Raw genomic sequence first — 12,133 nt, 5'->3', positions numbered from 1 at the left:
TTGATTTCGTCCAATTCCGAGAATATTTCGTTACTAGGATTTCTGAAACCAAAAACAGCGAGAAAACGACAGCGGCCTTTCGGCATCTCGTCAATAGGTTAGTTCCAGAAAATGCACGAATATGACATAAAGTGTGCATAAAACATGTAGATATCATCAATAATGTGGCATGGAACATAAGAAATTATCGATACGTCGGAGACGTATCAGTGACTACGTACGATCTAAGTGTTCTGCTGTAGCCAGAAACTTGTAACCTCTTGTGATCAATGAATAGAAAGATCTGAGGAGGAAATAGCTCTCGTGTTCATCATCTTCTACCTCCGGCCAAGGCCAAGTTCTTGAGGAATCCATCCGGAAACCTCTCCATCCATACCAAAAACCCTCCCCCGAATCCTCTAGCGTCCATTCGCCCCCAACTTAAGTCATCCCATGGCATCTGTCTGTTCACCACGACGACACCATCACCATCACCGATCTCATTCTCCTTCAACCATAGTTGTACTCCCGATTGCTATTATGGATTTGTATTTGTATTCATACCATTACTTTCATCTCATCCATAAGAGGATGATGATGTTCTTGATTATTTCCATATGTGAGTAGTTCCTTTTGTTCTTGGGGAGATGGAGAAACCCTAGCATGAATATGAGATAAATCTAAGATGTTCTATGGTTTTAAATTATTAATGTCTGTTACTTCTCTCTCTTGATATTATATGTCGTGCACCACGTAATATGTGCCTTATGGTCTCGAGAGGGAACTACCCTTTGAAGTGTGGTAAAGTGTACGGCGATAATTGACATTACCGTATCGGCACTTTCACACATGGAAGAGGGGGATAAAGGGAGACTCACCAAGCTCATATCGATAACCATGGGGTAAAACCCTTAATTGTGATTGTCGATATGTGGTTTGCAGAAAGCTAGCCGCAGTGGTTATTCAGATATGCGATGACCGATGCATTTCTGGGCGCATCTTGTTATGAAGCTCTCTCCTCACACAATATGATTAAAAGCATGGTTTATCTTGATTAACATCAATCCTAATGCTGGAGGTGTATCCAATAATTCCTGAGAACACTTTATCTTATTAAGTTTCAACCCATTTCTCACTACGCTTTTTTATTTATTGCTTTGTTTACTTTCTTGCAATCAATTACGATTTATAAGTAGCATGTAATATATAGTAGCAAGAGGCATTAAAACCTTAACTAGTAGCTCCTCGTGGTTCGATACTCTTATTTTAAAACTAGCTACAATTGATCTGTGTACTTGCAGTCAACACTCTTCCGCTTTACTCGGTGAGTGGATACTGAACGAACCTTGTTACAACAACTACATAGTATAGATCTTAGGTGTTCGTGTAGATGTAAATTTTCGAAATACGTGCACAATCCCCTTCAGTGTATAACATTACCAGATCCATTGTAAGTGCCCGCTGGTTGCGCATCCCTACCCTAACCCAACCATGCTAAGAGAGCCCAAAGTTGCGCATCCCTGGGCTGAAAATTGCCGTCCCATTGCATACCGAAGAGTCGGCCCTTGGCTCCACTAAGTGGATGGGCTGGGCACCACTATACTCGATCGCCGCACCACCCGTGTGGCCGCATACGTCCGCTGTCGCGAGGAGAACTCCAGGGCCACCGCCCAAAGCCCAAGCTCAACCCGCCACGCAGCGAGGCGAAGATGAAATAGCCTCGCTGCCTCCGTAGTCGCACTGGCTCGACCCTAGGGCGGTGAGAGAGGTTGAAAGGAAGGAAGTAGGTGCTGGTGGAGAGATTTTAGGGTTTACCGTGTCGTTTGGATGGTGGCGCGGGGACGATTGATGCCTTCTCCCTCCCCGCCAAAATAAGTGTCTCAAGATTTTCTAGATACCGACGTATCTATAACTAAAATACTTTCATATCTAAATAAAAATGAGGCACTTGTTTCAGAACGGAGGTATTATCAGCTCATTACATCACGCAGATCTTGAAAACACGCTGAATTCGCTTGCAAGGCAACATACCACCACGTTTAATTTCGTCCCTAAATATAGATGTGCCTTGACTGGGCGTTTATATCGTGCTTGGAAACATTACGGAAGCGCGTAATGCCTCGAAAACGGAGGGTAATCGCAGAGAAAGTCCCACACGGAACAGCAAACATTGCCTGCTGTGCGACAGAGGTTTTCTTTTCTTGATCGACTTCCCAGTTTCTTCCTCCCCGCGTCATAGGATCCGCCCACAACGCGCTGCCCCGACCCACACCTCCCTATAAATCAAGACAAAAATCGTTCGTGCTAGCTCCATCGCCCACCGCTCGTCGAGCACAGGAACGTAGGCAGGACGTCAGGACATAGGCTACGGACAAGATACAGAGACGGTGCTCGGCGTGGGAGGAGAGCCGTTGCCGACATTGTAGAAAGCGGCAGAGATCAAGATCTGTCTCTCTTCCGGGCCCACCTCGCAGTGTCCGTTGGGCAGATACGACTCCCATTTCCCCTCCTCCCTTTGCTAGGGCTGCGCCGTCTTCTATATAAGTCAACCGACCGTCTTCCACCTGGTTATCATCCTCTTCCGGCCCATTACATTACACAAAAGCAGAGGAGAGTTGCAGAGGTCGGAGCTGAGGCCTTGTGGACTGCTGTTGCCAAGAGTCAAGACTCCGACGAGAACAAGGAAATGGCACGGAGCCCAGCTCAGGTCGCTCTCCCCTTCATCGCTTTGCTCCTTCTGCTTCCAGGTAACACAATATTCCGCTTGCTTCTAATGCACATTACTTGTTTGTTTGGCGTGTTTTGGGCCTGATCAGTTGGAATTGCTCATTCGGTTCTTGCAGCCGCGTGGTCGGCGACCTTCACCATGACCAACAACTGCGGCCACACGGTGTGGCCGGGCCTGCTCTCCGGCGCCGGCACGGCCCCGCTGTCAACGACCGGGTTCGCGCTGGCCCAGGGCGCGTCGGCGACGGTGGACGCGCCGACGGGCTGGTCGGGCCGCATGTGGGCGCGCACGCTCTGCTCCGAGGACGCCACCGGCAAGTTCACCTGCGGCACGGGCGACTGCGGGTCCGGCGCCCTCCAGTGCAACGGCGGCGGGGCCGCGCCGCCGGCGTCCCTGGCGGAGTTCACGCTCGACGGCTCCGGCGGCATGGACTTCTTCGACGTCAGCCTCGTCGACGGCTACAACCTGCCCATGCTGGTCACCCCGCTTGGCACCGCCGCCTCTACCGCCAGCTCCGCGGGCGGGCCCAAGTGCGTGGCCACGGGCTGCCTGGTGGACCTGAACGACGCGTGCCCGGCCGACCTGAAGGTGGCGTCCTCGGCGAGCCCCGCCGGCGCCAGCGGCGCCGCTGGCGTCGGCCCGACCATGGCGTGCAGGAGCGCGTGCGAGGCGTTCGGGTCGCCGCAGTACTGCTGCAGCGGCGCCTTCGGGAGCCCCAGCACGTGCCGGCCGTCGACGTACTCGCAGTTCTTCAAGAGCGCGTGCCCGCGCGCATACAGCTACGCCTACGACGACTCCACCTCCACCTTCACCTGCGCCGCCGGCACCAACTACGCCATCACCTTCTGCCCCACCGCCGCCACCAGGTATGCATTGCGTTATTCTTCCTCTCAGCTCAGGCTTACCCAGCAAGCTTCTGCCAGCTAATTAGGCACACAAGTAACCGTAGTTTGACCAAATTGGCGCGAAATGTTCTGTCCATGCTGCCTTGACAAAATGTTTTGGAGTGTGATGTTCACATCAGTTTATTCAGGATTCGGCGTCGGCAAGGATGCGGCAATTCGTGAATTTAGTCAATCCCAGCTCACTTTACTTGCAGAGTCGCATAAAGTATGTTGTTAACATTTTGGCAGGGGAATTCGGTAGGACTTAGACAAATAGCCTAAAAATCACCCCGGAATCAAATCTATTTGTAGTAGTGTAAAAATGGCTGGTCAGTAGGCAAAGAACGTGAGAACATATATGCTAGGCCGATTCAGTTCACATTGATTTGTACACTGTTGCCAAACATAGCTTCAGTCCACAGTCCACGCTGCTACGGCTAGCAACTGCAATTGTTTTGTTAATTTGCTAGTACTATGTTCGGAATCTGGTTCACCTCCATGCTACTGTGCACTTCAGGTCACAACTGACAGACTGTAGCTCACTGTGTTATTCAACGGCCGAAATGCACACGGAGCAACGGCTAGGAATCCACCACGCGCACAGGACAAAGGAACTGACACATAGCCTGACGCGAGACGGTGCTAGCTAGCCGTTTCGCGCGTGCGGCCCCATAGCCCGTAGGCGGCCGTGCGCATTCATGTCTCGCTGTCCTATTCCCAACTGCCTCCCATATGCTCAGGCAGTCAGACAGACACGCGTCCTAGATGCATTCATATCTGCATCCTGCAACAAGCAAATATCTGCAATGTACCACCATCTTCCAGTATATGTACTGTGCTCCCTATTCATTATTCAGAACTTAATTCTGTGCCGTATGCTAAATTGCTAACCCGTATTCGATTGCTTGTGTGTTCTGCTCAACAGTGGCAAGTTCACCGACCCGCAGGCTGCTGTTCCGCTGACGAACAACACGATGGTCTACAACGGCGGCGAGCAACTCTCCTCGGCAAACGGCGGCGAGCGATTCCCAACGAACGGCGGCACCTCCATCGCCGCCCGTGCGTCACAACTCCTCCTCGCGGTGGCCGTTGCCGTCTTGCTGCTGTAAGCCGTGTGCCATACAATATACTATGACAGTGAATCACCGGTGTGTCCTTATCCGGCGTGACGGAGGCAAACACAAGAGAGGCAAGAAAAGGGCAAGAAAAGTGCTTGCGGGCGGACAAAGAGCAAAAGGCTGACAGGAGTGGTATACTAACCATAAACAAGAATATCTCCACGCATTACATATCGCAGCCTTTCCTTCCTTCTAGATAGCTTATGCCCTAGGCTTAGGATAAGGAGTAGCTGGTTAGCCTAGCTTCCGATCTAGTATACGTTTCTTTGATTTGTTGAGCGGAAACCATGATGTATTGTATTGTGAGTCAGCGGAGTACAAAGTTGACAATTCGAGCAGGGAAATCAAAGGAAGCTTGAGGAAAGGAGACGAATATGGGGATATTCACTTTGGCTCATAGGAGTATTTGCTCTCATTGTGTGAATCTATATTTTGAAGTGTCAAAAAATTTTAAACTAAAATTTTTCATGTACATCTACACATTTTATGTTCGTACACAAGTTTTCAAAAAAAAACTATAAAAATTTGTGGCTCCAGTAAAAAGACAAATTTTAATGCTATAACACAACTACGTACAGGACATTTTTTTATCTTTTATGTACACGTCACATAAAATGTTGTTTCTCCATGAAAACTTGTGCACTAACATAGAATGTCACAATGTAACAAAAAAATTATGTCACATTTTTAAAATTGTTTTTAAATTATTTTATATAATAGGAGCATTTGCTCCTATGAGCTAAAACGCCACCTCCACAAATATGTATCTTGCCAGTGATACAGGGTAATGTTACTTCAAAGTTACACTTACCGTGACTGGCTTCCCACCTCATCGTGGAAACGCCTTGCTTGTCATTTTTGGTTGCCGGATTCGACGTATAGCTGTGACGACAATCAGAAATTCTAAACCAACCATCAGAGAACGAGTTGCGAAAAGCTTCACGACAGATAGAAATGCAGGCGGAGAACCTGAGTGTGACTCTAGACAATAGTGAGTGTCGCTCTCCCGATTTCCCCTGGGCAGCCCCTCTCCACACACTGTCACCTTTGCCACCCAGCCACGCCGCGGTGGCAGCTGCCCGTCGTTGCAGAAGGTGGTGGCGGGAGGCTTGGAACCGGGTCGTGTCGTCTTCCAACTGTGGTGCAGCAGGACTCCGGTGATGCCCATGTGCCGAGGCGCAACGAGGGCTGGACGACATGTGGTGCGGTGGTGCTGAGATGGAGACAAGGGCGCATCGCATGGAGGCAGGTGAGGTTGAAGGCTAGCTGAACCGGCTGTGATGCTGATGAGAGACATTGGGGCGGTGACCTAGGTTTTTGTGGGCGATAATGGTGATCATCGTTGTGGGGAGTGCAGATCTGTAATCCGAGGAGGCCACGGTGCGTTCCTTGTACCTTGAGGTGTTGACGTGGGCATTACCCTTCGGGTAACCAATGATGCCCTATCCCGTGTTTCCTAGTTGGAGGCCCATGAAAGCACTTGGAGGCAAGGCGGCCCAACCGGATGATACACCAGAAGATTCCTTGGCAAGCAAGGCAAAGAAGCAGCCGAACAAGGAAAGATTAGATCTAAAATTACTGTAAACCTAGTCGTACTCGGTTGGACCTCTTGAGACCTGGCCTCCTATATAAAGGCCAGGAGAGGGGCTGCCGAGGGACAATCAATCTTAGCAATCTTAGCCAATAGAAGCTTAGAGCTAGGTCACCTTAGCGCTTAGCCATCTCGACGAGATCTCAGCCGAACTATTCGGCACCCCATTGTAACCCATTATCATCATAATCAAGAACAGACAGGCAGGACGTAAGGGTTTTACCTCATCGAGGGCCCCGAACTCGGGTAAATCGCTCTCCCCGCTTGTCTGTGAACCGATGTCTCGTGTCAGCTTGCAGGATTCCATCAACCCTAAGCCCCTATCGGAGGGCATTGCCGAGGAACACCCTCGACAATTGGCGCCGTCTGTGGGAACCCTGTCGGCACAGGGCAGGTCATCGGCAATACCAGTCACATCTGCGGCGTTCGTACTCGAGTCACCAACGCCACCAGATCCAAAAGACCCGATCCGCTGCGGATCCTTTGAGTTCGTACCACATCTCGAGCCGCCGCACTCGGTCTCTGCAGAGACGCGCGACGGCATGACCACAACTTTCGGAGGCGTTCACTTCATCATCGACTCCGGAGGCTTTCTTCGCCTCCCTAGGGCAGGAAGATCTGGCTCGAAGGCCTCAATCTCGACAGATAACGATCCAGCAGCAACCTTGGAAATCCCGCCCAGAAACGCGCAAGGAGGTATCCGAGGGAGTTTCGACCTCACAACAGGACGAAGGAAGAGACGAAGGGATTCGAACCGTGGAGAGGAAGAACGTACATCGACTCACCCCCGCCAGTCCGAACGAGGGCAGCAGGACATGCAACCGATCCATGGCCGCACCCGTTCGCCGTATTTATCGGCTACGGAGCAACTCGAAGCACCATGCTACCTCCACTCTTACATTGATCCGAAGGATGGTCGAGAGAAATCCAGTCACCTGTTAAGGAACTGCCGACACTTCCTGGAGATTCGACAGTTCTGTGATGATCTTAGAGCCGAAGCCATATCAAGAGTTCACATAATGGAGAAGAGGGCAAGATCTTATAGCTATCCGCCAGAACCATATGTACCGGAGCCGTACGAACCAATGGAAAGAGACAAGTATGTACCAGCCGAAGCGTTCCCAGAGCCGTGCGGGCAGGTCAACATGATCCATAAAACCAGCTTTTCAAAAAGGGAAGTCAAGAAATTCTCGCGTGAAGTAAAGTATGCGGAAGTTGCTATGGTTGATACACCCGAATTCATCGACTGGTCGGAGCAAAGCATCTCCTTCGACAGGACAGACCACCCGAAAGCCGTCCCTAGACCAGGTCACGCAGCCCTTGTCCTTGAGGCGCAGATCGGAGGGTACAATATGAGCAAAGTATTCATGGATGGAGGGAGCGGCTTGAACCTACTATTCGCCAGCACAATGAGAGCAATGGGTTTAACAGTCAATATGCTAAGAGAGTCTGACACAGGGTTCCATGGCATTATACCGACTAGACCCGCTTATTCTCTCGGCAAAACATCATTGGATGTAGTCTTTGGTACGCCCAACAATTTCAGGAAGGAGAAGATCGAGTTCGAAGTAGTCGACTGGGAGTCTCAATATCACGCCATCCTCGGCAGGCCTGCGTTTGCCAAATTCATGGTCGTACCTCATTTGCGTACCTAAAACTGAAGATGCCAGGCAACAACGGGACCCCAATAACCGTTCATGGGAGCTTTGCTCGATCAGACACCTGCGATAGGGAGTTCCAGAAGATCGCCTCGAAGTTCGGTGCCAAGGAAGAACTCAATGCAATCGACGCTGCCACAGATCATACGCAACCACCAGCCGACAATCGAAACACAAGATCTGATGAATTTGATGCTACAAAGGAAGCCAAGAAGCTGCAGGTGCATCCCACTGACCCGAAGAAAACGGTCAATACGTCGGCTGACCTTACGGTCGCATAGGAAGGCGCGCTCATCGAGTTCCTCCGTGAGCGCTGAGAGATATTTGCATGGGAACCATCCGACATGCCAGGTATCCCCAGGGAACTCGCTGAGCACGCCCTTAATGTTGACCCGACAGCCAAACCAGGTGCGGCGATCAATGCGCCGATTTTCGAACCAAAGAGGAGAGCAATCGGCGAGGAAGTCAATCGACTCAGTAAGCGGGATTCATCCGAGAGCTCAAGGAATCTGAGTGGGTGGCCAACCCTGTCATGGTGCCCAAAAAGGACACCACCGCTCTGCGTATGTGTATCGATTACACCGGCCTCAACAAACACTGCCCCAAAGACCACTTTCCGCTGCCTCGTATTGATCAGATAGTCGACTCCACAGCCGGATGCGACCGCCTCTCCTTCCTTGATGCGTACTCCGGATATAATCAGATCAAGCTGAAGAAAGAAGACCAGGAGCTAACCGCGCTCATCACGGCGTTTTCTGTTACAACGTCATGACCTTCGGGTTGAAAAATGCAGGAGCAACTTATCAACGTTGCATGCAGGCTTGCCTTGGAGAGCAGATCGGGAGGAACATCGAAGTCTACATCGACGATATCGTGGTGAAGACAAAGCACGCTGCTACTCTCGTCGATGATTTGAGGGAAACTTTCGACAACTTAGACAAGTATAAAATCAAGTTGAATCCCAAAAAATGTTTCTTTGGAGTGCCAGGAGGACAAGTACTCGGGTACTTCATCTCAGCCAGGGGGATTGAAGCCAACCCTTTGAAGATCAAAGCTATACTCGATATGGAGCCGCCGAAGAATCTGCACCAAGTGCAGCAACTGGCAGGACGATTAGCAGCGCTCAGCAGGTTCATCGCCAAGTTAGGGGAAAAAGCTTTGCCCTTCTACAATTTGATGAAAAAATCAGAAAAGTTCGAGTGGACAAAGGAGGCGCAGGAATCCTTCGACAATCTGAAGAAAATCCTGTCGACATCTCCAGTCCTTGTAACCCCCCGTGAGAAGGAAACACTGCTCATGTATATAGCTGCAACAGCTCAAGTCTTTAGCAGCGTCTTGGTCGTCGAACGAGAAGAAGCTGGGAGAGTTCATGGCGTGCAGAGGCCCGTTTACTACCTCAGTGAAGTGCTCACACCCGCAAGACAGAGGTACCCCCATCATCAGAAGCTGGCATACGCAGTGTGGAGGTCGGCTCGCAATTTGTGGCACTACTTCACAGAGCACCCGATCATCGTCGTGACCGAAGCGCTACTGAAAAACATAATGACTAATCCGGAGGCCACAGGTCGAGTGTCCCAATGGGCTATCGAGATAGAACCACACGACATAACTTACGTCAATCGAACAGCGATAAAATCCCAAATCCTCCCAGATTTCGTGGCAGATTGGATCCAATCACAGACGCCAGCATCACCCGACATGTCGGGGTCGTGGGTAATGTACTTCGACGGGTCGAAACGGAGTACAGGTGCAAGAGCAGGAGTGGTGTTGATATCACCGCAGGGAGATAAGATGAAGTTTATACTACGTATGAACTTCTCCCTGCCGACGAACAATGAAGCAGAATACGAAGCGCTGCTGCACGGAATGAAGATGGCAAAGGCGTGTGGGGCAACTCGTCTAGAAATCTACGGAGACTCAAACTTGGTGGTGCAGCAGTCAATGAACCTGTGCGACGCGGTCAGCGACAACATGATCGCCTATCGGCAACTGTATCAAAATATGGAAGCAAAATTTGAAGGATGTGAGCTCAAACATATCGGCAGAGCCAGCAACGAGGAAGCCGACACTTTGGCAAAGATCGGGTCCATGTGCTCCCCCATTCCAGACGGAGTGTTTTACGAGGTGATCACTCAGCAATCAATAAAAGAGAAGACGTCGGCACCTCCAAAACCGTCGACTGACGAATTGGAGACGAGCTTGCAGCGAGCTGCCGAAGAATCTCCAACCCCTCCTGCTGAACAAGTCCTCCTCCTCGAGCCACTATGGACCAAGCCGTTCCTAGCGTATCTAACGAAGCAGGAGTTACCAGAAGATCCAGTAGAAGCAAGACGAATCGTTAAACGATCGAAAGCCTTCACCATAGTAAACGGTGAACTTTACAAACGCAGCATTTCTGGTATTTTCCAAAGATGTATCGCCATGGACGATGGAAGAGCACTGTTGCGCGAGATACATGAAGGAACCTGCGGACATCACGCAGGAAGTAGGGCCCTCGTGGCGAAGGCCTTCAGGGCGGGATTTTACTGGCCAACAGCGGCATCTGATGCTCGAGACCTGGTCATGAAGTGCGACCCCTGCCAAAGGTTTTCACCAAAACCGCACGCCCCTGCGACAGATTTGATGACAATACCGCTGGCATGTCCCTTTGCTTAATGGGGACTCGACCAAGTGGGACCATTGCCAAGGTCGTCACCTGGAGGACATACGTACTTACTGGTCGCAGTCGACAAGTTCACCAAGTGGATCGAGGCAGTACCTGTACGAAACCAAAAAGCTAAAACAACAATTCAATTCTTCAAAGGAATAACCTGTCGATTTGGTATGCCTCACAGTATCGTCACAGACAACGGAACCAACTTTGACTCCAAAGAGTTTCGGAAATTTTGCGACGACGGAGGAATCAAACTAAAGTTTGCATCGGTGGCCCATCCACAGACCAATGGCCAAGTGGAAAGGATCAACGGTCTCATAGGGGATGGCCTCAAGAAACGCCTTACAGGTGCGAGTGGAGCCTGGGTCGAAGAGTTACCATCCGTACTCCGGAGTTTGCGTACTACACCTAACAGGTCGACTCGGTACACCCCGTTCTTCTTGGTGCATGGAGCCGAGGCAGTCCCGCCGGCCCGACGTTCGGTTTGAAGCACCTCGGGTGACAGCATACACGGAATCCTCTTCCAATATCGCGCTACAGGACGCTGTGGACCTCCTCGACGAAGCACGAGACATTGCCTTGGCAAGAACGACGGTATACCAGCAGGCGTTGAGAAATTATCACAGCCGACGAATACGTAGTCGAAGCTTTAATGTCGGGGATATGGTACTTCGGCTGAAGCAAGAGAGACCCTTGAAACTTGAATCCCGATGGGAAGGACCATACATCATCACTGAAGTGATACCAGGAGGAGCCTATCGGCTCAAAAACCCAGCTTCGGGAAAAGACGTTGAGAATCCATGGAACATCGCACATTTGCGACGGTTCTATACATAGGATACGATTGTTTTAATTACTCGACAGCCCTTAAGGTTGCTTTTGCACTATGAATAAAAGTTCTAATCAGGTTTTCTACCTTTTTTCTTGCTCCAGGCCTTATCACCCGAACATAACGTATGGGGCCCTACCATTGGCTCTTACTCCCATCGGGAGTGCTGGCCTAAAAAATACGCTTACACAGTGTCATTAATTAAATACTCCCATCGGGAGCTAAGATTAATAATGCACAAAAACAACCAATCCAAGCCTCGAGAAAATACACGAGTGCTGCAGTCGATGGTTACATTATCACAAAATAAGGCTCAAACCGGTGCACCGCGTGACGAAGCCAAGCGTCTAATTCCTTCGACTAAGTCGATGGGTCTCGCTCTTACAAAACTTACATATCGGCTTCGCAATAACATTGCATAAATCAACGAAGTCGTCGAGAGAGCAGGTTGAACTGATCACTCAGCCGCCCTCGACAATAAAATATCAATCAAACTAACATAGCGTGCAATGTACGCAGTAAATTTGTACAAAACAATCTTATGCAGGTATAAGGTTATTATATTCATAATCGGGTCCCTAGTCCCAGTGAGCCTTCAGATCCTTCTCAAGGCATGACTCCATCCGAGAAACAATGGTATAAGCAGGACCTCTAGCAACATCATAATACTGGCCTAAACTCCTCTCAGTGTTT

General features: G+C 50.2%; 1 protein-coding gene across 1 annotated transcript; it reads left to right on the top strand.

Annotated features, from left to right (window-relative positions):
• The first annotated feature begins 2,319 nt into the window (after positions 1–2,319).
• Positions 2,320–4,700, top strand: LOC124695143 (thaumatin-like protein 1b). The gene is made up of 3 exons (XM_047228032.1): positions 2,320–2,726; positions 2,823–3,573; positions 4,517–4,700. Exons 1-3 carry the CDS (start codon positions 2,666–2,668, stop codon positions 4,698–4,700), a joined length of 996 nt encoding a protein of 331 aa, XP_047083988.1. The 5' UTR covers positions 2,320–2,665.
• Positions 4,701–12,133: the final 7,433 nt, after the last annotated feature.

Source organism: Lolium rigidum, chromosome 3 (assembly GCF_022539505.1).
Source record: "Lolium rigidum isolate FL_2022 chromosome 3, APGP_CSIRO_Lrig_0.1, whole genome shotgun sequence".
In the NCBI taxonomy this organism is placed as follows: domain Eukaryota; kingdom Viridiplantae; phylum Streptophyta; class Magnoliopsida; order Poales; family Poaceae; genus Lolium; species Lolium rigidum.
This window is presented reverse-complemented; position numbering and strand designations above follow the sequence as displayed.

Excerpts from the sequence above, each read along its gene's own strand:
- LOC124695143 (XM_047228032.1), top strand. The coding sequence starts at position 2,666 with ATGGCACGGAGCCCAGCTCAGGTCGCTCTCCCCTTCATCGCTTTGCTC. Across the intron at positions 2,727-2,822 it reads TTTGCTCCTTCTGCTTCCAG|CCGCGTGGTCGGCGACCTTC; the intron begins GTAACACAATAT and ends CGGTTCTTGCAG. Across the intron at positions 3,574-4,516 it reads TGCCCCACCGCCGCCACCAG|TGGCAAGTTCACCGACCCGC; the intron begins GTATGCATTGCG and ends TCTGCTCAACAG.